The sequence below is a fragment of the Coniophora puteana genome (genome assembly GCF_000271625.1).
Source record: "Coniophora puteana RWD-64-598 SS2 unplaced genomic scaffold CONPUscaffold_5, whole genome shotgun sequence".
Classification (NCBI taxonomy): Eukaryota; Fungi; Basidiomycota; class Agaricomycetes; order Boletales; family Coniophoraceae; genus Coniophora; species Coniophora puteana.
The window spans coordinates 490,237-517,827 of NW_006913057.1; the positions used below are offsets into that span (position 1 = coordinate 490,237).

Below are 27,591 nucleotides of genomic sequence, written 5' to 3' on the forward strand. Positions count from 1 at the left end.
TGCTTATCCTCATTATTACTGAGCAGACCCGACTTCTTTCGCCAAACGATGTGGACACCTCGTTGTATCATTGCCCTCCCTTCGTCTACAAAAGCGACTGCTGGTTGACCTGTGTCTCTTCATCCCGCCTTTTGAAACATCCTCATCAACTAGACAAGGACTTTGATAACTTTCCATCATGATATCTAAGGAAATCAACGCGTACGTGATTGCCACCCAGTGGATCACCAGTTTCAACAAGGCCACGGTAGACGGCAACCTCGACGCGTTTGTCAAGCATTTCCTCCCAAATGGGTGGCTTCGCGGTATGCATACACCCTTCCACCGGTTCATGCTACCTCTTCTGACGTTTATCCTTTATAGACGTCCTCTGCTTTACCTGGGATTTCCGCTCTGTCGAAGGACACGCAAACCTCACCTCCTTCTTCTCTGAGTCCCTCGGTGCAGACACGCGCTTCTCTACCGTCAGCATGCACGACATCGCGCTTGACACGGACATCACACTCGGTGGCCCCTCCACGTTCCCCGTTCCAGGAACAGAGATCGTTGGGGTCCAGGGCGCGTTCCGCTTCGCGCTGCGCGAGCCCTCGGCACGAGGGAGGGGGTTCTTCAGGCTTATGCCATCGCAGGAGGGGTACAAGGCGCTCGTGGTGTATACGGCGATGCACAAGCTTGTGGGCCACGAGGAGCCAACGGAGAGGCCGAGGGGGATTCCGCTGGATGCAACGAAGATGACAACGTGGGAGGAGGATAGGGAGAAGGAGGTCGAGGCCATCGAGAGTGATCCTACTGTCCTTATTGGTAAGCGGCTCGATGTCCCTCCTTCTGCATGTTCATAATGCGTTTTCATCTAGTTGGTGGTGGTCAGTGTGGGCTTATGGTCGCGGCACGGTTCCGTCGCATGGGTATCCGGGCCTTGATCATCGAGAAGACTCCTCGCGTTGGTGATGTCTGGCGTGACCGGTGAGTTCATCTCTGATGGTGTTCATTCAGCTAGCATTATTGACGTGTGACTTCAAGATATCCGACTCTCACTCTTCATCTCGCAGCTCACTTTAGTTCTTGTACGTCCAAACTCATCTGCTTTCTCTGAGTTACCCTCATGAACCTGTCGCGACCTCCCAGTCCTTTACCAATCCTACCCCAGGAACTTCCCCCAGTACATCGGCCGTACGAAGCTCGCGGACTTCATGGAGTCATATGTCATTCAGCAAGAACTCACTGTGTGGACATCCTCAACCCTTCTGTCCAACCCCGCGCCCGTGTTTGATGAGGCGACCAAGCGCTGGACTGTGATCGTTAATCGCGCAGGTAATGAGGTGACACTCAACCCAAAGCACCTCATCATCGCGACGGGCATCGGCGCGCCGTACATCCCCCACATCCCGGGGCAGGACAAGTTTGAGGGCGACATGTACCACTCGGACTTACACCCAGGTGCTGTGAAGTACAAAGGCAAGAAGGTTGTTGTGATTGGCGCTGTGCGTGATTTCCATCTTTAAAAGTTCTAGGCTTGGACAATGTTCGCTTACTGTTGTACTAGGTGCAGGACCCGTGGGCAGCCACGGGACACAGAGCTCAAAGCACTGGCAAAGAAATTATCCATATCTTATATGTAGACTACCACCTGTAAAAAAACGCTACCCTGGGACACCTGTACTACTGCTTGACTGATTGATATGTTACCCGAGTCATGTGTACTCTACCCAGCTTCATTTCCTGGCACATCACTCATTCTCCCCACCGAGTTTTGTTTGAACATCCAGATTACCACGATACTCCCCATGCAATCTGCACACTCTATTGCTTGGATCATTACCTGGGTGACTGACTGGTAGTCCTCGCATAAACATATATATACCCCCTTGATTTCAAGCTCTCAGATTGAGTGTAATGCTGAAAGAAATTATAGAAAGCATCCATTGTGTCACAAACAAAGTTACCTTGAGATTAATGCAAGACATGGCAGGGCTTTCAACAAAACTTTGTAGACATAATAGAGCTAATATTGTAATAAGCAGTTATCAATTAAACTTCTGGCGGAAGATTGCTCAGTGAAAACCTTTATGATGAGGGATGCAATAATACCTTGGTCCACCCGTGTGCCTCACATCTCACCTGTGAAACTCACAGTCCACCCATATGTATAGTATTTCTTATTTTCACTTGATTTTCACCCATTTACAACCCTCAGTTCAAATTCACTCGCACATACCCTGGATCAACCCCAACATTAGGCACTCAGATCGCTTGTATGTGTCAGAGTATGTTAATACCTCACTCATTATATGTAAAATTGATCGATATTCTGGCAGGTAATATTGGTGTTTGCCTGTAGTGACAAATTCACAAAGGGAGAGAAGGCTGACGCGAGACGCGGCGGCACGCCGTGAGAAAACAGAGCGAAAAAGGTGATGGCCCAAGATAGCCGAGACGCGGCACCGACAGCAGCCAATCAGATATAAGCTTTGTCTCGGGCCAATCAGGTTTAAGGATTTCAGCCAATCAAAAGCTCGCATTTCGGTGGGGAAAGACCACTCTCTAATTATATGTAGAATATTGGTTATGCTTATGTTCTCGCAGGGCAATGCAGCTGCAGACGTATGCCAGGACTTTGTCTCCAAGGGTGCGGCATCGACGACGCTCGTGCAGCGCAGCGCGACGTGCATCGCGTCACTCAAGTGGAGCGAGACGCGCTTCGGCCCGGCCTACCCGGAGAACCGCGACCTCAACGATGCAGACCTGATGATGGACTCGATGCGGCGCCGGCTCATGCTGCAGGTCGCAGAGCAGACCCTTGAAGAGTCCAAAAAGGAAGACGCGGAGCTGCATAAGGCGCTCGAGGAGAAGGGGATGAAGCTCACGTGGGAGTACAAGGGCATCAAGGCGGGCGCGCTCATTTTTGGGTATGAGAAGCTGGCGGGGAGCACGAGTGAGTCTGACTTGAATTTCTGGTTATACCGTGAGATGAAGAAGTACCGATGACTGACGTAACACTTCCTAGTGCTCGATACGGGCATCGGCCAGCTCATCATCGACGGGCACGTCAAAGTGAAGCAGGGAGCCGAGCCCTCGCATTTTGAGGAGAATGCCATCGTGTTAAACGACGGCTCGAGGCTCGAGGCCGATGTCGTCGTCTTGGCGTACGTCCACTTCCACAATGCACTCCTAAGCATACTCCCTTTCTAATCAACTCGTTAATATGATTCAGCACTGGATACTATCCCACTACTGCAGGCATCGAAGCGCTCCTGGGCCCCGATATTGCAGCTAAAGTAGGCCCCGTGTGGGGGCTCGACAGCGTCGGCGAGCTGCGCCGCACGTGGCGCCCCTCGGGACAGCAAGGCTTGTGGATCTTCCTGGGCGGGTTCCAGCAGGCACGGTATCACAGTCGCCATGTCGCTCTGCAGATTCTTGCAGAGGAGCTAGGGATCAAAGGCGTCACGGAGGCTATACCTAGTAAGCCCTTCTGCAAAGTGTGACCTTGGTTCATGAGGATGGCTAATATTGATTGGGTTACGGCTTACAGCTGCTTGAATACGACTGTGGCACAAATAATTCATAGAGTGCATAGAAGCACGGAAATAAGGTATCCGTGGATAGGGAAGGGTATTGTAGACATATATACCGTGGTAAACTTACCCATGGCTTCGTGTACACATCGTCACCACAGTGGCTGCCATTGAGTTTAGATGAAATGGGTTAGGGTTAGTGTCAGCATCCCGAATACACGACGACGCACCCCTATCCGAGGAAACAGCTCCTTTTCATCCTTCACGCCGTGCCACTGCCAACCGTCACGCACCATGCATGGTGCCTTATTCATCGCCGAGATACTTCAACACATCTTTCACTGCTTCAGTGACGAGTTCTATAGAATAAGAGGTTCCAGTGGTAACGAGCGCACCCTCTCCACATTGGCACGAACCTGCAAGACGTTTAAGGAGCCTGCTCTTGATGCACTTTGGGAAAACATCGCGAGCCTTGATCCCTTCATCAAGTGCCTGCCATATGAAGCGTGGAAATTTATCGAAGCAACTAGGGTAAGTCTCTCCTTTGTCTCGAATCGTACAAGCTGACTTGAACAAGCTGGAGTGGAACGGACAAACGAGGCACATACCGGTATGAACCGTCGCTCATTCGATCGTCCCTTAGAGTTCACTACTGACAACTATCATGGTGTAGACGTTCACCAGCCCTTTGACTGCGGGGGACCGGTTAATCCTCAGAAAGTACACGCCTCGCGTGCGTCGCTTCCACATGACGTTACTCGATAGGTCTTATTTGGATGCACTGTTCGAGCTTAGCCTCGCGACGTCCGATAGCCACCATCTCTTTCCCAACCTAAAGCACCTAAATTGGGTCGCCATGCCTACAGAATTTCGACCGTACCTGCGGATGTTCCTTCCAACTACCCTTGAATCTCTATCGTACATCATCGGCCCGCTCTCCGGGCGCAAGGGAGATGCTTCCATGCTCGCAGCTATCGGCACTTTCTGTCCGGACCTCAAGAAAATTACTGTCGGCTTCTCCAATGATGTCGAAGGAGGAACGGATGCCTTCTCAAGATCTGTCCTCTGTTGGAAGAGGTTGACTGTGTTACACTGCAGGGAAATGACTGACGAGGCGCTCGTTCATATTGCCAGGTTACCAACACTGCAGGGCCTATCTATCACGCTATACTCCACGGCATCCTTCGCCGACACAAGGTCTCAGGTTGATGGTATCCCATTTGGGAACGTAACAACTCTCAAAGTCATCGCACTGAACTTGAAAGTGTTTATTGCGTTTACCACTGAGATGGCGCTGTCTCTTGTAGATGTCGAATTGTGGATCACAGACAATGATTGCTCGGAAAGTGCCAAGGAGTCTTTCGATGAAATTGCAAAAGGAAACCGCTCACTGTGTAACCTGAGGATACTCAGCTGCCGCGACCAGGACGTACTCATCCCGCCAGACTACTCCCACGTCATCCGGGGACGTACTGCTACTATCTCAACTTTCCAACCGCTGTTCAAATTCCACCAATTGCGCGTCCTTGACGTGACCTTCTGCTGTTCAATGGTGCTCAGCGATTTTGACATCATGGTGCTCGCGTATTCATTTCCCCTAATCGAAGTTCTACTCCTCAACGCCAACTACGGATGGGAGTCTCCGTCCCCCATTACATTTGTCGGTATCCTTTCTGTGATTAGACTCTGCCCGAAACTGCAGAAACTCGGCATCGAATTTGATGCTACAGCAACGGATCCCATAATCACATGTCCCTCGCCCAAAACGTCACAAGAGAGCACTCCGGTACTCATAATGCCCAAAGCCACAGACTTGAAAGCATTCTACGTTGGGAACTCGCCAATCAAAGACGCATTTCTCGTAGGAAGATATCTGTCTATCCTCATGCCTAATCTCGATAGGATATACGGATGGAAACCCCGCCATATGCGCAATGACGATCCAGGTTGGGTAAGGGATCGGAGGCGATTCATGCGGCGATGGGCCAATGCCGAGCTCGTAGTTCGTCGACTCCGCTCAAGAGATATCGCGAATGCAGACCCTGACGACCAAACTCTTGTCGAATTGATGGCAATAGTTAATACAGATGTCAGTGAGGAATAAGAAGATGAAGTTGGCCAGTGGGGGAAAGCCTTGGTACTGAAGAAGTGGAGGGATGAAGACGAATCAGAAGATGAGGGCAACGAGGAGAATTAGGGGCTGGGTCGACTTGTGTTTGATACTTTATGTGTATCTTTTATTTCTCAGCCCGCGATAGCAATTGAACTTGTCTCGCCATGCAAAGCAGTAACAAGACGTACACGGACGCTCTGAGTGCACGTTGAGAAAACACCAAATACACGTCTGTGGCAAAACTTTCCACGTTAAGCACTTTACTGCTTCCGAACATGTCAGATTTCCGGCATCTTCCAAGCGAGACGCGTCGCTTTCTTTTTCTCATCCTTCATCATGCATCGCGCGTTGCTCATCACCGAGATCCTTGAGCACATATTCGCATGCTTGAACGAAGGCTTCGACAGGTTGGAGGGCGCCAAGAATGGTGGCACCCTGTCTGCACTAGCGAGAACTTGCCGGGCATTCAACGAGTCGGCACTGGACGCGCTCTGGGAAAACGTCGCCAGTCTCGATGCTTTCGTCAAGTGTCTTCCATCGAACGCATGGAAGATCAACGATGACCCGTTTATTGCCATTGAAGTGTGTAATTTACATTACTTCTGTAATTAACAGTATTAATTTTCCCAGACAGATGTGCCTCAGTCAAAGAGCACGGTGGTAAGCTGGGCATTAGCACTCCATGGTACTGATACAAAGTCCTCATAGACTTATACACGTCCTCTTACTCCAGAGGACTGGGAGATCATTAAGAAAAACGCTCCTCGCGTCCGCCGCTTCTACCATATATCGAACGGCTGGGATTCCTCAGACATCCTCTGGGAGCTCGGTCTCGCCCCAAGAGACATGCACCCTCTACTACCGAGCCTGAAGCACCTGGAATGGCAAATAAGATCTGACGGCGATCGATCTCACATCCGCATGTTCCTTTCTCCCAGCCTAGAGTCGCTGCGCTACGAAGCCCATCCACGCTGGGGCAAGAAACGCGACGCGTCGATCCTCGCCAACATCGGGATCTGGTGTCCACGTCTCAAGATCGCGCACATCGGCTTTGGGTCGAACGTCAAGGGCGGTACTGCGGCCTTTTCACGATCTGTCGTCTGCTGGAACCACCTGACCTCGCTGCGTTGCTCGGAACTGACGGACGAGGCCCTGCTTCACATCGCACGCTTGCCAACTCTCCAAGACTTGTGTGTCGGGCTGACCACGGACAACGCATTTGCCGACATCAGGTCTCGGCTGACCACTGCCCCGTTCCCCAGTTTGACGCACGTCGAGGTCTGCTCAGTCAACTTCGCCGCGTTCATCGCGTTCGCGACAGAAATGAGCCTATCACTCGTCGACGTGACACTCCTAGCTTCGGACAACCTCTGCTCACAAGCTATGGAGGAAGTATTCAGGGTCCTCGCGAACGGAAACCGCCAAATGACCAGAATACGCATACTCGAGCACGGCGGCGAGGTCCCCATACCAAAGGACTACGACTTCGAGATCCGTGGGCGCACCATGACCATCGAGACATTCCGGCCCCTATTCAAGTTCGGCCAGCTCCGCACCCTGGATGTGACCGTCATGTGCAACCTGCTCCTCAGCGACCTAGAGATCATCGAGCTCGCGCGAGCATTTCCCCTCCTTGAGAACCTCTCCTTGAACGCCGAATACGGATGGGCCATGAACTCCGAGGGGCCCACGTCGCTCGTTACGCTCTACGGTCTCCTGAGCGTACTGAGCCTTTGTCGGCGTTTGCGCTTCCTCGGGCTCGAGATTAGCGCGGAGACGACTGAGGAGCTCTTGCCCCCGCCGGAAGGGCTCCGACACGCGATATATGCTGGCATGCCAGTGAATCGCTTCATACGCACGCTCCGCGTCGGCAACGCGAAAATCAACGAGCCCGAGGCTGTCGCAAGGCTGTTGTTCGCTGTTATGCCGAAGCTCTACCGGATAGTCGCGTGGAGCTCGAAGTATTCGAGAGAGTATGAAGACGACGCGGAGGAGTGGGAGCAGGACCTGGTGCGCTACAGAAAGCGGTGGAGTAGGACAGAGGTGATCGTTTCTCGCCTCCGCTTGGGGCTTCCTGTGAACGTGGATGATGAAGAATCTTCAGAGGATGAGGAGATGGGCACGGATGTGGATCTAAGCGACAGTGAAGGGGAATCGGATAGTTCAGAGGGCGACGATATGCAAGAATCTGGAGACGAAGACGAATCTGACGTATCAGAGGACGACGACATGGTCGGATCTGAAGACGAGGACGACATCATGGAGTCTGACGACGAAGATCTGAACGCGGATGAGGGGTAGATCGCGCTTGTTTTGATGTGCATCTCAGGAAGCACGCCGCGGAAGGTACGTCAGGCCCTTGGACACACAATTCGCTCTTCGCCAGTACTATGCTGCATTCTCGAAGACTATTGATCTCAAATCACCTGTGGAACCTCTCAAGTGTTAGATTTTCTGTGCCTCTTCAGATGAGTTCCTTCAGTATCACATGAATGGATATTTTGCGCAGCGAGTGAAAAACATTCACTGGAGGTGAGTATGCACAAGAAAGCTGCCTCAACTAGTCAATAACCCTCTCCTATGCGTCCTATCGTCTCCGCTGTGACGTGCACAGGATACCGTCCACCCTGTAAGGCCCCGATGTTAGCAACTATGCTACACGCTGTTGATGGATGGCAGACACCGCACCTAATGATCATCTCAGCAGCTTCAGTCGCGATGAGAACCAACGGTCGCTTGAGCTTGTAGCTCTGCGTAATGATAAGCTCGCGGACGCTCGCCACCTTCGCCTCGTCCATGTCTGTTTCCTGCAATCGTCAGATACATCCGTCAAAGTCCAAGCCCCAAGAAAAACACAAACCGAGCCCAGCATACATCTTCCCCTCATAATGCGCCGCTCTCATCGCAACAAGCTCACTCAAGTCATACCCCACATTATCCGCCATGATCGTCGGGATCTGCTTCAGCGCACCCAAGATCGCCTCGACCGCGATCGCCTGTTTACCGTGTACCACGCGAGCGGCGACGTCGGCCACCGCCACGTTGATGCATTGCTACGCGAGTGCATCCACTTTTGCTTTCATTTTTGTTTCCCTGGGTGTGTAGAGAAGCACGGGTGAGCGTTTGCCAAGGGGTCAGAGTGATGAATGGATAAACATGAGAACGCAGGGAGAGAACAAAGGGGTAGGTTAGCGGTTGCCAAGGACACGGAGGGATAGGTGCAGAAGAGTGAAGATTAGGAGGCATACCTTCTCCGCCTGCTCAAGTTCAGCCAGCCATCCCGTCCCATCCAGCTTCGTCCGCGTACCAAACACCTTGATCACGTCTGCATCCATGGCTAACAACCCCATCGGCGCAGCTCTGCGGGCGAAGAGACTCCAGGGCGTTACTCCATTGTGCTAGCAATCAAAATGGTCGCGTTCTCGACCCGTTTTACCGAGCTAATAGTGATCATTTTGTCGGGTGTGAAACCTGGGTAGTGTTAGCTGAGCGAGAGGTATATGAAGCTGAGGTAGAGGAGGGACGGAAGGGCTTACCTTTGTCGAGGTATGAGTCCGTTCCCGCGACATTTCCGACAATCTCTGGCGAGCCTTAAAGACGACTCCAGTGTTAAACAGCTGAAAGGATGATATGGCGTAATGCTAACGTTCAGCTGGACGGCATCGGCGATGAGGTTGGCGAAAGCAACCATTGTCTTGCGAGAGAACCTTGGAGAGGGTCAAGCGCGCGATACTGAACAGATCCTGCCGAAACCATGAGGGATGCGAGCTACAAGCCAGGCAAAGTCAGCGCCAAAACGCGCGAAGGAGTCACATCCCTGGTATATAATGGATGACGCACGAATGGTCCACCACAGCTCCTCCGACACCTCGAGCACCGCCCTACTCGCGATCCTAAACCCATCCACAATCGTCTACGGGTGGATCTTCATCGAAACGACCTTCTCTGCTTCCTCCAACAGCTCCGCGGTGAGTACATAAACGCACATTAGCCCGTCGCCGACCTCATCGTCCTGCACCTTGGAGATGCACAAGTTCGGATCTTCCATCCTTGTAAGATAAAGAGAGATACGTAAGTTTTGTCTGTTATATGCGCATATGAGAAGAGCTCCGTGGGTCGAGAACGGAGACGAGACGAATGAATTCCCTCCGAAACGCTACGCCAAAAGGAGGTTTCCCGACTAGTGCGAGCTTGCACAGAAGTCTGTCATCATAACTAAAGAAGAGGTATGTATGTGGCTGGGGGGATACAAGGGCTTGACAAGGGCGATGGGTTGGGTAAGCTCGGCGTTGACGTTGACGTTGACGTGCCGCGCTCGAATGTGGGAAAGAAAATGGGCTGACGTGCGCCGGCGTCGACGTTCCCGCGCATGTATGCTGCTTCCCTCGCTCACTCCACCTTTCTCAGAACCACCTTCGGAATTCTCCAACAGCATCAACTTGACGTTCTAAATGCAAGAGCCCCTTTCGCCTGGTGAACCTGTGACAACACATTGCGGTTGTCATGATAATGTTTCTTGACGTTACGCGTTTACTCAATGCTGCAGACAAACAGGAGTACCTGCAGAGTGAACACCAATGGACTCAGATGGCCAAGGGTTCCAACTCTCCACCCGTATGGTTGGTATCAAATGGGTCCTCCACGAAGGTTCGGTGTACTGGTGTGTTATACCCATAGGCATTACACGCCAATACACCGAATCCGCCAATCGGTCCATCTTGTACATGCCCGTGAACCATACCCACCAAAGCTTGTCAAATGTACATGGACCGATCTCCATACTGGTACCCGTAGGTCACTGACTGAATCACTTCGCAGCTATCTATGACTGTGTGATTCGCAGCTGCGGACGGCGCATCAAACGCCACTCAGCCCGCCTCCGATGCGAAGGGTAAGCGCAAGGCTAATGACCCACTAGGTCTTCATTGCCAGTGTTTGCCTTACGGGCAGCCACAAAGGGACGGGAAGAAGGTAGAGACGCACCCCGCACCACGCCATCTCTACTGTTCCATCATTTTCGCGTCGGACGACGGACATCAAAAACAGCGCTACATAACAAGTGAGCTTCGACTCACAACCCCTTTTCACCCACCCAACTGAAGAGAACCAGCACGTTTCAATACACCACTCCACATCGTCGGCACCATTGACCTTCAACACAGCGTCGGAGACACCAAACGGTAGCAGGCCCTTTTGGACCGCGCCGTGGACGCCGATGGCTTCACCACAATACGAGGACCGTGGATGGACGCAGACAGGGGTGGATATGGATATGGGCCACCAGATGCGATTTAGCTATCCCGCGCAACAACACCGCGCTCGTAACCCTTCATTACTTTCCCAATTCGGGCGAAACAGTCCCTCGGGTCCTAATCTCGAGGCACAGTCCTTATCTGACTCAGTCGCACATGCGATTTGCCAGATGCCGTCTGTCCAAGGCGAGTCCGCGAGACTGGAGAATCGCGCTCACTCCGATGAATCGGCTGGCGTTAGCGTCGTCATCTCGCACCACACACATAGGCCTTCATACCTTCCTCCCAGCGTGTAGGTAGCGCCACGAACTTGCCCTTGTGATGACTCCCAGGACGCTCGCCTTGCATGCAGCCATGATGAACTACTAGTGGGGCTGTCTCGTCCGCGGGAGTGCGGTCCGGGAGTCGCAGGTGACTGTGCGTTTTGCGGTGCGCGGCTCCAGAGTCAACGAGGCTGTATGTTTCTCGGTTCGAATTTTGCAGGCTTGAGGGTTGAGTGGTGAGCACCCATGGCATATAATTCAAGGGACTACATCGCGTGCACGTACTAGCTACGTAGCATGATATGTGCTATCTACGCAAGTAGAGAAGATTCGCCATGTTTCCGGAAGTCCTTGATCGTATCTTTTGGAACTACGATGTCCCAAGGTTTGATTTGTTTATCATAGGGAACATATCCACCTTTTATCTGTTTGTCTAAGTCACGATCGCTTAACCTAAAGGTAAGTAGAAGAGCATCCTGAACTTGTCTGTAGATCACCATCTCGTTGAATCGCTGGCCACGAGGGATGGGCATACCCTCCATCCAGTGATGCCGAGAAAAGAACACGTACGGTGCTTGCACATGCATAGCAGCAACCCAATCGTCGCGGTCCTCTTGCCTCCACGCTATAGATTTGGGCTCCCAGTGTTTATTATCTGTCATGTGGCTGCCATCTTCGGGATACCATATCTGACGACCATTGTCAATGTCTTCTCTAGATGAACTTCGGCTCGCACTTGCCTTCGGAACCTTTTGCCAAAGATCCCAGTCCCTGACCCAAACTTCACATACAAATGTAAGTGCTTGCGCACCAAACGTATCTTCTTTGATCCAGTTCGCGAAGAACTTTGCCCTTTCTCGGGATTAATGCTAGCACGACTAAAGACAAGCTGACGAACTCACATGGCGGGATTGTCAGTAATGTATGTTGCGTAACCCCACCTTGCGGACTCTTTAGTGTCCACGCGACTTTCCCCTTTTTCTAAAAGGTGTAGGGTGCCTTCGTCAACACCCACAAATCCTATGCGGCGCGCTCGGGGGTAAAGTGATAGTTGTTGGCCCCTGTAAGGTGATCTGATAGACTTTGCACGCCGCCACAACGCTATACCACCCTGATAATTCTCCCAAGATAGTCCTTTTTGATCCCTCGAAACCTGGAAAGTGACGCCTACTAATACTTGAGTGATCTGGTTAGCCGTTGACGAAGCGCTACGAACCGAGCTCGTGTCTAACATCGTTGTTGACTGCCTCATCGTCGAAAAGAAGCTATAGGTGCACGGTGCGATTCAACACGCCTACATACCCCGTCGGAGGAGCTGCACATACCATATCAGAGTAATCGATTCCGCTTTCATTCTTGATCTTTTTGAAATGATTTACTTTTGAATCTATTCAGAAATGAGTTACACGGGCGCCAAATTGTCTTCGCCGAGAAAACTCACTTGCGCAATACACTTCGTCGTACTTGACAAGGTGGATAATGGACTTTTTAGAGCCCTTCTTGTCGGTAGCCTTGAAGTAATACAAAGCACGATCGACCCTGAAGACTGTTAATACGAATGGTTCTAAGGAGCTAAAAGGACATTTACATTGCCTTGTTTCCGCTGTTGGAAACGATGGCGATCTCCGCTCCATGCTTCAGTATATCGTTGATGACCTTTGGAACGTCGTGATACAGCTTTATGTAATGCGCATGGTTACTACGTGCAACCATTGGCGATGAGGAACGAGAACAGGTGCTATGATGTTCGTTGCCCACCTTTTATCCCTAACTGTCCAGTCGCCGTGAGGTTCCAAGTTATCCTCCACTGGATTGACAGCCTTGCGACCTTTGCCGTACTGGTCTGGGTTGAGCCAACCCCAGAAAAGGGTCCACCTAACAAATGTGAGTGCACATAGCGTTACGCAAAAAACGAAATTACTCTGTGTCTAGTCCGATGAGTTTGGGGTAAGGCGTGTGAGACATCAAACTGACGTTCGGGGCCGGAGAAATGCCTGGTCTCTAATACTGGACCAGGTACCGGTGTGCTGCACAACTGACCACAAAAAGATGGACCATATAAACCCCGCCGGACCTTTTGAAAGTACCCTACTGGAAGATGCACAGTTCCGTTCTGAAGATGTGACCATCAAAGTGAATGTCCGGAAACTTGGATACCCGCATTAGTAGCAAATGGATAATTAGATCCCGATGAGCGGTAATTATCAACTGTATATTCTGGGCCACTGAAGGTCGCTTCAGAGGTGATGATCATCGTGAGCGCTATGATAGGATTTCCAGTGAAAGTCGACCCAGTATTTGGATAGAGGACAGGAGAGCTATACCACAGCCTAGAAGGGAGCGGCAAGTTACACGTGTACAGTACTTGGTATTTGCAGCCAAAAACCTTCTCCTTTCAAGTTATCTAGATCCTAATCAGAAGGAACGTGATCCACTGTTTAAAAAACCCGATATCAGCTGCCCTGGGATCGCCAATAATGTGTCAGTCACGCACTTGGGCAAACCTCTTCTGAACGTTGAACGTCATTTTTCACGAGAAGCGCTGGCGTGTAAGAAGCACTTCATGGAACCACTGTGTCGAACCGTACCACAGATATCACGTTCCAAAGTCTGAGATATTGCCGGAATGATAGGGAATCGCAAAGTGTGTACTCGCCCTAAAATTTGACCACGCAGCAGGGCGCTCCTCTCGTCTCATGGGATGGCTCGGCGAGATCAGAGTGCGCATAATCCCATGAATATAATTGCTACGAGTATGTGGTGATGAAAAGAGTACCTAAATACAGGAATGTCCTAGTTAGACTGTCAATCTCTCAATAACTTTACGAACAGGCTGAACATTAGGGCTCGTGCTTCCAAGCGTTTGGTATCAGTGGCCAAAGTAGATATTCCGGGAAATTCGCCCAAATAGCTGTGTAATGAGCAACACGCGTCGAACCTCAGGTCATTCTCTACATTGGAAATATCAATGATGGAAGAAGTCTTGGCTTGTTTCATACAGAACATCGTGATGAACAAGCATCATTTTGTGAAGTAGACGTCCCTGGTCCGCGGATTTTGCATTTTGAAAGGGGTAAGTTTGACGCCACTGTCTGCAGCACATGTTACGAAGTACGAGAACGTCGTGAAACACGTTCAGAAAGTCTGCCACTAACAGCTATCAGCCTTACTGTCGGGTTGTACGGCAGCACCCGAATCAAGAAGCCAATCTGGACAGCCTCGTTGCATATGTTGCGTTTGATGCGATCTCATATCGATATCATGAATCTCCGTCACCGCTATCAAGGCCCAAATTCTGAAGTGTGATGGGTGAAGTGAGATCCCGTGTTCAATGCATCGAAGGTGCTCTTTGGGCGCATGCATATGAAAGTTAGCGCCGGCATAAATAATGAAAGAGGCGCACGGATAAGAGTCGTTATTAATCTTGATAAGAACGTTCCGGGATACGCGAGGTGGTGGGTGCCGGTGAAACCTTAAAGGGACCTTGCGCCTTTGGTGAAAGCCTCAAACTAACCTTGATATGTAACCGGTGAGCACAGTAAAGGTACGAAAGACCTTAGGAGACACGAACTCGGTGAATGTGTGCGTGGTTCAAAAAAAGGCAACGGGCTAACGGGTGCATTCATCGAGGGATTTCAGTCGTCCCAAGCGCCTGGCTTACCTGACGTTGGGTGGGAGTTTATCGTATATAACAAACTAATGTCGGTGTTCAGGTTTATCTTTCTTTGCTACACTATTCAATAAAACCGTGGAATTTCCAACGTTGCAAGTCTGGAGACGCTCAGAAAAATACACGGGGTAAGTGGTTAATTCTTGGCTTAGCTGCATGCTCTCTGTTGCCCTGAGGTCCGGTTCTTTACGTATCAGGGACTTCGAAAGAGATGTAGCTATCTTGCATGTGGCACGTTGCAAACAAGTCATGAGATAGAGCAAACCAATCATTCCTTCCTTAGGCACCAGTTGATTGAAGGATGCAGTTACCCCAAACTCTCAGAGTGAAGAATCGATGGACTACGATTATCCTTCGCAATATATAAAGGAAGTTCGAATGCTTAAGCCTAGTAGAACAAGAATTCCCATCTCCTGTACCACGCGCTCTTACTTCGGGAAAAATACTATGTATCCGAAACTTGTTGCCCTCGACACGGAGTATGTTCGGGTCCTATACATCTCCTTCTTGCGTGGCCTTACTTGCATTAGCTGGACAATATTCAGGAGCGATGTTGACCTTAGGAGGTTCGGAAAAGGTCGCGACCCTCTCACTCCTCTAGAAGATTGCCTTGAGAAAGAGAATGCCCTGAAGGTTCGGGATAAAAGGCATGTGCGCATCATAGACTCATACCAGGCTCTTGTAACCCCTTATGCGTACCACAAAGGCATCATAATCGGGCTATTGAACTATACCCCGCTATTCCCAGTATTATCACTGACATCTTGGAGCACGGGGCTATACTCGCCATTGTGGCTCGAAGCACAAGCAAACCTTTGTATGTTCACTGGTCTGAACATTGACCGACCCCTTCAGATGATTAATATCCATACACAGGTATGACAGAGCACTGCACCACTTCACCGCCGTGGATCCTAAGTCGGGACAGCACCGCTCTATAATCGATATGGTCAAATATGATGAGATCTATGAAGGTAAGCGTGATTTAAGATTGTGACATTGATGATTTCCAAAATGAATTTGGCGTCTCATCAGAGCAGAAGATTGTTCACTTTCGCAAGATCAAGGAGTGGTCAAAACTTGACTACTCGGATATGGTAGGTATAGCTCTGTGTCTACTCCATCGAGCTGTCGAAACCTATTGAACTCAGATTTTATTCGATGACGATGCTGCCAACAACATCGTGCGGGTAATCTTGGGTGTGTAAACGTACTAAAGGTTCTATTTCGTGCTGATCAAACTATGGCAGGCGTGACCTTCCACTTGTGTCCGGATAAGCGAGGCTTAACAGAAGAGACATACAAGCGAGGCATTGATCACTGGCGGCGCTGCCACCAGATCAGAAGTCCGTATCTAGGTCAGAAGCTGACACAATATCCCAAAAAGATGATGATTGGCTATTCGGGGATGGACGAGGACACAATTAAGCTTCTGACGCAAGGAAAGAACAGAGTTGATATGGAGGAGTCAGCCAGATGGGGTTATGCATCTTATATAACAGATAATCCCGCCGTGTAAGATTGCTTCTCCTTTTCAACGCCTTTCTTGTGATTGATTATCAGCTAATTGTTGCCCATAGAGCCCAGTATTTTCGGCAATGGATCAAGAAGGACGCGTTCAAGCATAGCCAGACATATGTTTGTGAGCTGTGGGTCAGGGATATGGATCTATTCATAGCAACCAACAAGGTGAGCGAGCTTTCAACTTCCAACGTGTCAAGTCCTTAGTTTGACCGCAGATATGGGTTCCCGAATCCCAACTGAAGCACACAGGCGTCAAAAGTCATAACCAACGCGCAATAGCCCGCACGCAAGAAAGCCGTGATCAAACGGTAGCGAGTCAGTGGGGTGTTCAGACGCCATACATACTATTCTCTCGTCATTTTCAAATGGGTGGCATGCATCTTCCTGATGGGGAAAAAAGGTTCAACGAGATGGTGGTATATACTCAAGTCCAGGACGCCCTCCTTCTAACCATACCGCTGAGCGAAGAGCAACTACAGCAGAGACTTAATGGTCGGTATTCTCGCTATGAAAACCGGATCAAAGAATGGAACATAGTGCTTCCTAAAGCTACAGTGAAGGAGTCTGCCCACAAAGACCGCCCCCCGCAGCATCAGTTACGGGACACATGACTACATAACATGGGACTTGTAACCCTACTTTTACATATCGCAATCATGTTACGCGCGTAGTTTGTATGTTACGTCTTTGGCATATCAATTGCTATTTTCATGCAACGTAACACGAGGTTAGAACTACACATACTCTCGGGCAGCTCCGACGTTAGTGTGTTTATCTCACGTGTCTAACTTCGAGTCTACCATGCCCATGTCGTAAGCGCAACCGACAAGCCATCGTCAGTGTTGGATGCCTCCCCGAGTGAGATGCACAACAGCCCGGGCGCTCATTAACCCGCACGGTGACATCGACTTCGAGTACAGACCTAACTGTGACCGCCGCGCCGCGCCGTACTTATGGTAGTACTTGACGGATCAGTAGTTCACACTGCCCCCTCATCTCAAAAACGACGTACAGGGGGTGCTATAAACTTGGACGCGACAACCCCGTTGGGCGAAAATCACCTATTTTTCCAATGCTTACTTGACTAAAGTAGTAGACGATGAAGGATTCGTCTCGGTGTGAACTTGAAATGGCCACAGGAACATCGTGAGGAAGGTTCTCGATGTTACTAGGGAGGTAACCTAATTCCCCACAGGATATATGGAGGTGATAACAGGCTTGATATTGATTATCCGACGGAACAGGGGGAAAGTACTGGCTATACGACTTCAACAGGGTTCCAATAGTGCTGCTCACGCTCGCTAGGCACAACGTTTGATCGAAGAATTTGACAGGCGGAAGCTCTACAGCATAGCGGCCAGAGACTTATCCTTCCGTTTCGTATTAGAAAGAAATTACGGTGTAATAGATCGCACTCCACGTTGAGAAAAGTGTGGGCTCGTTCAATCAGGCAAGATACCCCGCTTCTCGACTGATTGAGGTTCAGTGGGGTTATCGCACCTTGTAAAGATAAGGGAAGCCGATAGGAGGGTCAGTTCCTCATTAATCATTCGCCGTCGGCGCTCACACGTTATTCAGGCGCTCAATCAAGCCTTCTTTCCGTTTTGAAGGTCACACGTCAACAAATGAAACTTTACAGCATTAGAGTTTTATGAACTGATCTATTTTGATTCGATCGTGATCTTGATCAGACGCTCTGGTACAGATCATCGAGGGAATGCCCTTTCGTATATCAGGGTTCATTCCGCGCATGTTTTACCGCGCTCGCCAATATAATCCCGACGGCTCCAGACGTTATAGTTAATCAACTCCACAGATTCCTCTTGTACTCAATCCATTTACTGTCATGTTTCCAAAAGTGATCGCGTTTGAAACTAGGTGAACAGAACAGTGTTCTTGGAATAACGTTTCCTACTAATGTACTCTAGTGGTGTGCTATTCTCGGGAAATCTTCGCGACGATATTTGGGGAAAAGGTCCCAAAGCGAGCGCGAAGCTTGCCAATAACATAGAGCGTGTTGATGCTCATCTGCTACGAGATAAAAGGTGATCAGCCCATATGTCGAGGATTTTATCAAGCTAAGCGATAATTACGCAGTAATCACCAGAACACGATAAAGCTCTATGACGATATCCCTAAGATAATCCACGATGTCAAGAAAAATGGGGCATCCTTGGCTATTGTCTCGAGCGCTGATAGCAAAGAATTGTACGGGGCGCCTCTGAGACGAAACTGACGCTCACTGATTAGTATTACTTCAGATGCGACAGAGCCTTATATTACTTTCACGCTGTCGATCCAGCAACTGAGGAAAGTCGATCGATCATTCACATGGTCGATTATGACGAGGTAAAGCACGGTAAGGATGATGAATGTATCCGATGTCAACGCCGGGTATTGACATAAGCGCAGATCCCAAAACAAAAGCCTTTGATAAGATTCGCGGTTGGAAGAAATGCGACTACGAGGAAATGGTACGTCTAACCTCTGTCTTTGAGCCAGTGTCTGATTGAGTTCAGGTGTACTTCAACAAAGAGAGTGACGAGGGTCTGGTACAGAAAGGTACGTTGCAGCCTATATTTCAGTAAGTTCGGAGTATTTTGACCTTTTATTATAACAGGGGTGCCTCTGATTGTTACGGGCATCGGAGGACTTACGTGGAAGCAGTATATCGAAGGGATTGCAGAATGGCGAAAGGCGAGCGGTGATGTAAAAATAGTGGAAGTCAGGAAAACAGAAATCAAAATTGCGCACTTCAATGATGTCTACAAAGTATCTGACCAACCCCAGCCTAACAATGTACGTATTTCTAGTTGGTCGTCTTAGGGACATCTAGTCTCACCTACAGAAGCCCCAGAAAAAAATCAACGTCGCCAAGTTTGCAACTATGTTGGACAATGTCCGACAGACGTGGAAAGATAACGGACACGGAGAAGGTCTAACTTTGTTCTCCGGGGATGTGTTTTCCCCGTCTCCCCATAGCTCGATAACACGTGGAAAACATATGGTAGGTTCCGTTATGCGCCTCAAGTTAACGGTCATCTCACTAACATAAACTAGACATCAGTGATGAACGCGCTGAACGTCGATGTTGGCGTAGTAGGTAAGTCCCTTTTCATCAGTTTCCCACTGTCTCTCATGAGTTGTAGGAAATCACGAATTTGACTTTGGTACCATCTCGGCTGTGATTAACGGTTTCTCGATACAGCTAAAACAATCGCAGGATATCCCCGACTGGCTGAACTAGTCGAAATGGCCAGTTTTGTGAGCTTCTCTGTGGATCGTATCTCAGCTGAACACTGTTGCTAATATGTACGCGCAGCCCTGGCTTTTAAGCAACGTTGTCGATACCACGACCAATGCCGTTCCTAAACCAATGAAAGAGTTTCATGTTGTGGAACACGCCGGAGTTCGCATAGGTTTCATAGGCCTTGTAGAGAAGTACTCAATATTACACCTAGTTTTTGCGTACTTTCTAACAAACATGAAGGCAGTGGCTCGAGACCATCACCGGTTGGCCCAAGTCATTCGAATGGATGGAAATGAAAGAAGTGGGTTTGAAGCTTTCCGAGTCATTGCGAGACCCTGCCGGACCACACAAATGCGATCTCCTGATTGCGCTGACTCATTCTCGGTAAGTGCTCCTTCCATTGCCGTCACCATGGGCTGCTTACTATCAGAGTTTCTGAATAAGTTACACAAATGTGAGGTCGCTATTTTAACGCAGGATTTCTGACTAACTTTACTCAGGATATCGCGCTGGCTAGAGACCTCTTCGCTTTGTCTCCGAAGGCACAAGCGACGGATGACATTGTCACTAGGCATGGTGTGGATCTAATTCTTGGAGGACACGATCACGACTACTGGATTTCTAAAGGCGTCTCTTCTTGGGACGGCTACGACCTCAGCACTGAGCTACTGGGTGCCGAAGATGATCGTGGTGATGTCTTGGTGATTAAGAGCGGCACTGACTTCCAGGACTTGAGCGACATTTCGCTTGTGCTAAAGGATACCGGAAACGCTTGTGTAAGACGTAAGATCATTGAGTCTATTCATGGTGATAAACATTCCTCTGGAGGCGTGTTCCGAGGCTCATATTTTGACATGTTCTCAGGCACTCGCCATGTTACTACCTGGGAACTGAAAGACAACGAACCGATGAAGAACCTCATTCATTCAGAGGTAGCAAAGATCAATGAGACGCTGCCTTACCCAATCTGCGTAACCGAGTTCAAGATCCCAAGAGTCTCCCGTACAGACGAGGTATTGATCTGGGTCGTCGAGTTGCCGTTGAAACTGATATTTCGATCACAGTCCGCTCTCGCCAATTGGGTTGCAGACTGCCTTAAGCCAGTATATGATGGTGTGCTCCGTAAAAATAACCACAGCCCTGTGGATGGGGTGATAATCTGTACAGGAGATATCCGAGCGGGTGACTTCTCCGAAGGTATGAACCTTCAGGCTTACATTCTATTGTTCGCGCCAATGTGTTCTTCTTGCAGGTCCGCTCACACTAGAAAACCTCATGGATATGGTTCCATTTACGGATCCGATGGTTGTTCTGGAAATGGACGGAGAAGCTGTTTGGAAGGCGATCGACTCTGGACTCTCGAAATGGCCAGAGACGGAAGGGTGTGTTTGTTCGCTCCGAATTTGCACCTAGAAACTAAGCCGATTAGACGTTTCCCTGCTATCTCTGGATTCCGGGTTACATGGAGATCTTCGAACAAGGCAGGTCATCGTGTGGAGCAGATTTTACTTGGTTCAGAAGAGGTTCATCCAAATCACGATCGTATGTACACCGTTGCCGTCGGCGGTTATATGGCGGAGGGAGGAGACGGATACAGCATTTTGAAGGATCAGAAGGTCGTTATCAACGACGAAAATGCCAAGATGAAGAGTGCATTGATACAACAGTTTTTGTCGGGTATGGGCACCCTTTTCGACGTCCAATTCTCGGAATCTGAGAGGGTTAATTATCATGATGTCTAGGTGCACATTACGTCAACAAGGTTTCGCACAATCCTGAAATCAAGCCCGCGAACCTCCTCCCAGAGACCTTCCGCTTCGTTTCTCAGGCTCGCATCGCGCTGAATCTCCCGTCTCTTGATCCTGTGGCGACGGTGACGGCGGCAGTAGCAGCGGCACGCTCGCCCTTCTCGCACATTACTTCTCCTCTGTCAGACGGGGGAGTTTTCATCCGACAAGGCGGAGGACCGGAACAGCTTGACCCAGAGCTGGTCACATTCATCCACGAAAGCGTGGTTGAATGCAAGTGGACAACTTCTCCCGCGGTGCTGAAGTTCGCTTTGACAGTAGCCGAGCATGAAGACATGAGTCTGGTGGACACATATGATAGGAGGCAAAGGGGGATTACGATCCAGGGCTCCATTTCAGTTGTTTTGACTCGAGCTGACATCACGAGCGATATCCTTGGGATTACATCGACGAGAAGCGATGATGCGGCAGGAGATAGGCATGTCGAGATGACAGAGAAGGAAGTAGCAGTTGAGAACGATCTTCCAAAGATATCTCCCGCCATTGACGGTCGTCTGAAGAACTTAGACGAAGGAAAGGCCAAAGGAAAGGCTTAGTTACTGCCTTACAATTTCAATGTACTATAATTTGACTACAATCATACTCGACTGTACTTTTATCATCACTGACTGCTATGCAATAAGTATCAGAGGACCCTCGTTTCACGTTTGCTATAAACCAAACAATCCATGCATAATCCCAAATGATAACCATACAACAATGTAACGTTATTGTACAGAAAGCTTTTACAACACGTTATGCCCTTAAACCCCAAAACCCAAGTCCAAAAGGCCTCCCAAGGCCAGCATCTTAGTTGCCGGTATAGGTAACAGTGACGCTCGAGTCAGAAATCTGGACCGAGGACACAGTCTGGCCGCTGCTGTTGACGAGGTCGATCTCGCCGGCGCTTCCGGGGCCCTGGCTGCCGGAGGACGTGGTGGCAGACGCGTCGGTGAAGGTGACGGTGCCCCAGTTGGCGAGCTGCACGAGCGAGCCGCCGGACTCGAAGTCCTCAACGATCCACTCCGCGTCCTGCTCGCACAGCGCGCTGCTCGACGTTAGCTGCTGCTGCACCTGCTGCCCGTTACTCAGGTTCTCGATCACAGCGATGCCCGACGTCGTGCTGTATGCGGTCACGGTCAGCTTGATCTGGTCGCCGGCGTTGACGCTGATGCCCGAGAAGTCGTAGGCGTAGTCGGGGTACCACTCGTACCAGGCTGTGAAGGAAGACACGATCGGAGGTTAGAAGAGTGTGAAGGGCTAGTAAAAAGGGGAGGAGGTGCGTACCATCGTAGGAGACCTGGCCATTGTTGATGTTGAAGTCGATACCGGTCTGGAGAATGGCGTTTCCGCACGAGTCACCGTCGATGCCGACCCAAGCAGAGGCGGAGCCCGAGCCGGAGGGGGTGGGGACGGTGAAGGTACCAGTCACGGCGCTGTAAGTGCCCTGTTAACGATTGCATTCACGGACGGCTTCGTCAGCATCCAAAGTTTCAAGAAGTCAAGGATACAGGAGAACGTACAGCAGCCTCAGAGTAGACGGCACCAGCCCAGTTGTTGGAGTACTGGACATGGGAGATCTTGGCGTCCTCTGCACCCTCGATGCGGATGATGGGCTTGCCCTGGCGGCGAGCGACGCGGGCGGCGTGGCGCTCGGACGAGGTGGGGACAGCGAGAGCTGCGGCAGCGAGGAGGAGGTTGGTGAGGAGGGCGACCTTGAACATGGCTGAAGAGAGCAGAGGAGAAGACGAGCAGGGGAGGATGCGAAAACTGGGAGTCTGTTATTTCAACGACGACTCTGATGCGCTTTTATACACTAACAGCCTTCCGGTGCACAGTGCGGCTGCGTCACTCGGTAGCGCCATCAAGCGATGAAATGTGCTTCCATGTCATCCATCGAAGGTGTTGCACCGGGTAGCACCAGCTCGAAGGCGACTCGCCACGCTGGCACTGGGGATGGCGAGACGAAGGTTATAATTGACGCGCGAAACCTGATAAGAAACGCGCGCTACCTGACGTTCGCCCACGCGTTGCAACTGCCGTGCCGTCAGGTGCCGTCGCATGATGGTCTCTACTGCCGAGTTGTGTTGATTGATGAGACAAAGAGCATGAAAGTTGTGATCTTGTGCGGCGTAACACGTTGGAGAATGGAGAAAAGGAGCAATGCTGAGCAACGAATATCAACATGAGGGATTATCACGCGCACCTTGCAAGCCAGCGGGACCGAAGAAAATGCGAGACCATCCGTATCCTTTCCAGCCTTCGCCCCCAAAAGAAATTCCATTCCGCGAACGGAGCGTTGACGACGTGCTCACAAGGGTGATGACGTCGAAGATGCAAGTAGGAGCACAACATGAAGATAAGTAGGCGAGCGAGCGCGAAGGACTGAAGAACCGTGAAGGATTGGGAAGGATGAAGAGTTGTACAGGAATATAGGATCTGTCCATGCGCTCAGGTACGAGACACGGCCGAGAGCACGATGCCGGCGAGGCAGGGTGATGGAGGCCGGGACGTTCTGGGGAAGCCGCGGAAAGATTAGCGAGCTAGACCAAAATAAGATATGATTTACACTTACGTTGGGCCGTACACCAACCAATCCCAGGCTCAGAGAGCCTTGAACATGTCTTTGCGAGAACGGACGAGCATACAGTAGAAACCCTCCGAGGGGATCACCACTATGCCCGCAAGTATAACTGAGGTCCACAGGCTCATAGTCATCCAGCAGACCCAGATGTACGACGCGAGGTGTTGGATGGCCTGGACGACAGCACTGGGGTTCATGTTTCTATCAGTCGAGTCCAAAGATTGACAACGCCGTAGAACTCAGGGGAAGTAGTCGTGCGGTCAGGTACGTACCTGTATGCCAGCTCACAGCACGAGATTGCGGGGATGAATTGTGTTGAAATCCTGCATGAATGCGTTATATGGGCCCCAGAGCATTTTCTGCGGCTTCTCCAGTCGCGATGCATGTCTGAACGAGTCCAAATGAGACCTTGGGATCGTATTTATCTGCAACATGAGAACATGCACGACTTACGATGAATCTTGGCGAGCAAACGGGAAAGAGCTTGGCAACAGCTCAGAGAGAATCCCAGGCCAGATCTGCTCAAGGCGATCGGCTTGCACTCGGCATTGTCGACGGCCAAGCTTGACCAAAGAGATAAGGAGGTTACGTCCGACGACGAAGGGGGCGAACGAATGAGAAATTTGTGCCTGCGTCTCGTGCAAGGGGTACAACGCAAAGTGTTCCTGGAGACCACGCTGTCGCCATGTCGTGTTTGGCGCTGTTTTCTCGTCGGCGTTTTCGGAGCCGAATATTCCGCGGGCAAGGCAGGACAAGGCGCACTGCAGGCCTCTGGAGTCTGTTCAGTGAACGCGAGTTATGCAGCTTGACTCTAAAGCAGAAACGAAGGTAAGATCATGATGGTACTGGACCTGAGTTTGACGAGGTGTACGGACATCCAAGGTCAAATCAGCAGAACTGCCCTTCACGATGCTCTTGACGAGGAGCGAGTCAGCAAAATGAATGCGTTTGGTAATCAATTCGCGCGCTCGTGTTATCAATTTACATCTTACCTCAACCTACCCTAAATTTTAGTAACTCCTGTCGCTGCCTTCATCTGCCCGACGCGGTATCCTTAGTTACCTTCTTCCACCATTCGCAGATGCAGCGAGCTTTGATCCTGCCTACCCGTCGACGCTACTCCTGAATCAACTCGCCCTCATCGACATTGCTAGCGCGGCGATACGTAGAGCTAGTGTTGCAAAGAGCTTCTGGCGAGCGTTCTTATCGTGCTTACTCCACACGAAAGGCAATGCTAAAGATGCACGAATGGGATGAACCATAATATCTTGTGGCCCGACAGAGGTTTTCAATCTAGGTATGAATGTACCATCAAGTAGCTGTCAGTCTGCGATGCCTGTCCTTATACTAATCGTACTAGAGCGGTGCAGGGTTGCTAAGAGTATGTACGAGTATGCTTCTACGTACTCTTAGCAATTCCGCTCTACAAGCACTCGAGGCGTAGCTTCTGGCTAATCGTAACTGTCTTGCATTGTGAAACTCAAGACACTAGGTCGCACGCACCTATAGTCAAGCCTTAACTGGATGGCTTGATTGTATACAGTCGAATTTGCAACTAGTAGACGAGTCCGGCCTTAAATAGATGTAACTTGACATAACTTGGGGAATGGTCGTGAGCAAGCAAATCAATCTATTCAAGTCCTCGACTACCCTAGTAGATATGCACATGCAAGTTCTTGGGCTAGTCGAGCTCAACTAGGTGGTCCAGTAGACCCTTGGCTCGAGCGTTCAGGCAACCGTTAGAATACCAAAGCTATTAATGATGCAAATGGAATTTATTACATCACCCATTACACGTTCGAATAGACGGCCCGGAATGCTCGGCAGCTCGATTGGAATGGCTACTTGCGATTCGACTGGACTCAATTACATCACCTAGAGCGACCTCGAATAGATGAAAGCATGGGAGCGCGCCCAGATCCCACCGTTCCCTACCGCTCCTCCCACCTTCCTGCCCAGCTGCCTTCCTGCCCACCCCTACACGCCCTTGCGCTCGCAGATCAACCCACCATGAGTCTCCCATTCCCTCCTGGTCTCCCCATCACAAAGGAGTCATGGGACCGGCAGCCATACCAGCAGCAGGTCCAGTGGTATGCGCACCTTGGCATGACTGTCATCGATCCTGCGCTCGTCGACAACAATGTCAGGCACCGACACGACGATAGCCATCGTCGGACCCGCTATCACCCCGAGCCTAACCCGTATGTGCAACAGTAAGTGCTCATACACTCGCTCAGAGAACCCGACCACTCACCTTTGTGAAGGGAATCCCCACGGGGCCGCGATGCGCAGCGTAGCCCGAATAGAGGCTCGCGTGATGGCTCGTGCTGGCCGTCCAGGTCCAGACGTCGCCCTCACTCGACCTCGTGCTCAGACAGGGAGCGATCTCAATCGCCTCCTCGCCATCGCCAACGTACGCAGACACGTACGTCGGAGACTGCGACCAGCGACGCCCACGCTCAGGAGCGACCCATAGACAACATGTCGATGGGCCCGGCTCCTTCTGGTACACCGGGTCGTGGCCTAGTATGCGTCAACCTGTACTAAAATGATAAGGTCAAAGCTCACCTCGCAATGGACTCGCCCTGGTATGCCCTCTGCGTGAGAGCGGCGTGCTCGAGCTCGATCTCGGCCTCTGCTTTATATTGCTTCACAATAATGTGCTGGGAGAAAAGGTCAGCACCACTCATACAAAGGCATATCCCCTACCAGGTTGCCCCAGTACGACCCCATGAACAGGTGATGCTGAAAGATGAAGTCGCCATTATGAGCACTAACGGGAGATCGCGAATCGTCTGCCATGTTCAGCATGATGCTATTCCCCTGGATGAACGTGCTATGGAGCGGCATGTCTTGAGCGGATGGTGTGAGGGCTGACGTTGAGGCAGGAGGAAGAAAGAGGCGATGGGAGCGATAATAAGCTGGGACTCACCATAACAAGGCTGCCCCATCGTTTGGGCGCGCTGGTTCGGCCAGCATTCCAATTCTCAAATAGGTTTTGTGACATCTATTTACCTCGCGTCGACAGATATTGTGCCCCGGGTGGTCCGTGTACGGTTGTACATTGTATGCGAAAGGGTGCGCACTGCGGGAGTACGAGATCGCGAGAGGACGAAGGTGGGAGAAGGTTGAAGGTGCGCGATAGGACAAGAGCGCGGGAGGACGAGAGCGCCGCGCACGGGAGGCTGGGGGCGGTGCGAGACACTTAGCAAAAAATTCTTAAGAAGGAGAGAGCTAAGGGCTGAACCGGGCTTACCTAGTTGCAAAGGCAACCCGCAGTCCTCCCCAGTTGGTCCGTCACAGGGGGACTCGGATAGAGGATGTGGTCAATATGGCACTTACCCAGGATAGTCGAGCCTAGTCGAGTCACGTACTCGCACGCGGTATTCGAGGAGAGAGTGTGAGCTGCTAACAATTAGTCAATGATAGTCGACAAGGAGCGAGGCGGTCAGGTTGATTGTAGTACAACGTTCGAATACAACGTAGTGGTCGCGTTGATCGAAGCAAAGAATACCGCGTGTGGTTACAAGCCAGTACAAGCCTCGAGCCGGTCCGACTAGCCGCGAGTAGCCGCAACTAACCCGCCTACTCGCGACTTGAGCGATTCGCGGTAAAACGTAGTGAGATCGAACTGGT

At 50.7% G+C, this 27,591-nt stretch overlaps 9 protein-coding genes across 9 annotated transcripts; 6 read left to right on the forward strand and 3 right to left on the reverse strand.

Moving 5' to 3' along the window:
- Positions 1–178: 178 nt before the first annotated feature.
- CONPUDRAFT_54191 (FAD/NAD(P)-binding domain-containing protein) lies at positions 179–3,482 on the forward strand (the record flags this gene model as incomplete). Its single annotated transcript, XM_007769180.1, has 7 exons — positions 179–305; positions 364–801; positions 855–963; positions 1,148–1,481; positions 2,584–2,932; positions 3,005–3,143; positions 3,212–3,482. The coding sequence occupies 7 exons, from the start codon at positions 179–181 to the stop codon at positions 3,480–3,482; spliced, it is 1,767 nt and encodes a 588-aa protein (XP_007767370.1).
- A 324-nt stretch (positions 3,483–3,806) lies between these two features.
- On the forward strand, positions 3,807–5,616 carry CONPUDRAFT_164570 (uncharacterized protein; the record flags this gene model as incomplete). The annotated part of the gene is made up of 3 exons (XM_007769491.1): positions 3,807–4,043; positions 4,090–4,122; positions 4,186–5,616. The coding sequence occupies 3 exons, from the start codon at positions 3,807–3,809 to the stop codon at positions 5,614–5,616; spliced, it is 1,701 nt and encodes a 566-aa protein (XP_007767681.1).
- A 345-nt stretch (positions 5,617–5,961) lies between these two features.
- On the forward strand, positions 5,962–8,034 carry CONPUDRAFT_164571 (uncharacterized protein; the record flags this gene model as incomplete). The annotated part of the gene is made up of 3 exons (XM_007769492.1): positions 5,962–6,207; positions 6,256–6,285; positions 6,334–8,034. 3 exons carry the CDS (start codon positions 5,962–5,964, stop codon positions 7,924–7,926), a joined length of 1,869 nt encoding a protein of 622 aa, XP_007767682.1. The 3' UTR covers positions 7,927–8,034.
- A 178-nt stretch (positions 8,035–8,212) lies between these two features.
- Positions 8,213–8,960, reverse strand: CONPUDRAFT_152710 (uncharacterized protein; the record flags this gene model as incomplete). Its single annotated transcript, XM_007769493.1, has 4 exons — positions 8,213–8,252; positions 8,314–8,425; positions 8,486–8,678; positions 8,874–8,960. 4 exons carry the CDS (start codon positions 8,958–8,960, stop codon positions 8,213–8,215), a joined length of 432 nt encoding a protein of 143 aa, XP_007767683.1.
- Positions 8,961–12,160: 3,200 nt separating this feature from the next.
- CONPUDRAFT_152711 (uncharacterized protein) lies at positions 12,161–13,105 on the reverse strand (the record flags this gene model as incomplete). Its single annotated transcript, XM_007769494.1, has 8 exons — positions 12,161–12,201; positions 12,248–12,307; positions 12,357–12,405; positions 12,466–12,527; positions 12,582–12,679; positions 12,729–12,839; positions 12,899–13,015; positions 13,062–13,105. The coding sequence occupies 8 exons, from the start codon at positions 13,103–13,105 to the stop codon at positions 12,161–12,163; spliced, it is 582 nt and encodes a 193-aa protein (XP_007767684.1).
- Positions 13,106–15,257: 2,152 nt separating this feature from the next.
- Positions 15,258–16,945, forward strand: CONPUDRAFT_72193 (uncharacterized protein; the record flags this gene model as incomplete). Its single annotated transcript, XM_007769275.1, has 8 exons — positions 15,258–15,289; positions 15,559–15,627; positions 15,687–15,784; positions 15,846–15,907; positions 15,962–16,010; positions 16,061–16,325; positions 16,391–16,499; positions 16,550–16,945. 8 exons carry the CDS (start codon positions 15,258–15,260, stop codon positions 16,943–16,945), a joined length of 1,080 nt encoding a protein of 359 aa, XP_007767465.1.
- Positions 16,946–19,067: 2,122 nt separating this feature from the next.
- Positions 19,068–21,403, forward strand: CONPUDRAFT_122310 (Metallo-dependent phosphatase; the record flags this gene model as incomplete). Its single annotated transcript, XM_007769496.1, has 14 exons — positions 19,068–19,133; positions 19,186–19,341; positions 19,395–19,437; positions 19,484–19,504; positions 19,558–19,598; positions 19,657–19,775; positions 19,825–19,968; positions 20,029–20,038; positions 20,085–20,391; positions 20,449–20,555; positions 20,598–20,781; positions 20,837–20,966; positions 21,014–21,261; positions 21,327–21,403. Coding segments are annotated over exons 2-14 (1,551 nt in total), but the record flags the coding sequence as incomplete, so codon positions are not given.
- A 777-nt stretch (positions 21,404–22,180) lies between these two features.
- CONPUDRAFT_122315 (aspergillopepsin-2 precursor) lies at positions 22,181–24,029 on the reverse strand (the record flags this gene model as incomplete). The annotated part of the gene is made up of 5 exons (XM_007769497.1): positions 23,947–24,029; positions 23,578–23,886; positions 22,895–23,493; positions 22,659–22,818; positions 22,181–22,588 (listed from the first exon to the last, which is right to left on the reverse strand). Exons 3-5 carry the CDS (start codon positions 23,093–23,095, stop codon positions 22,182–22,184), a joined length of 768 nt encoding a protein of 255 aa, XP_007767687.1. The 5' UTR covers positions 23,096–23,493; positions 23,578–23,886; positions 23,947–24,029.
- A 1,936-nt stretch (positions 24,030–25,965) lies between these two features.
- Positions 25,966–27,515, forward strand: CONPUDRAFT_72196 (uncharacterized protein; the record flags this gene model as incomplete). Its single annotated transcript, XM_007769276.1, has 4 exons — positions 25,966–26,168; positions 26,248–26,380; positions 26,984–27,089; positions 27,385–27,515. The coding sequence occupies 4 exons, from the start codon at positions 25,966–25,968 to the stop codon at positions 27,513–27,515; spliced, it is 573 nt and encodes a 190-aa protein (XP_007767466.1).
- Positions 27,516–27,591: the final 76 nt, after the last annotated feature.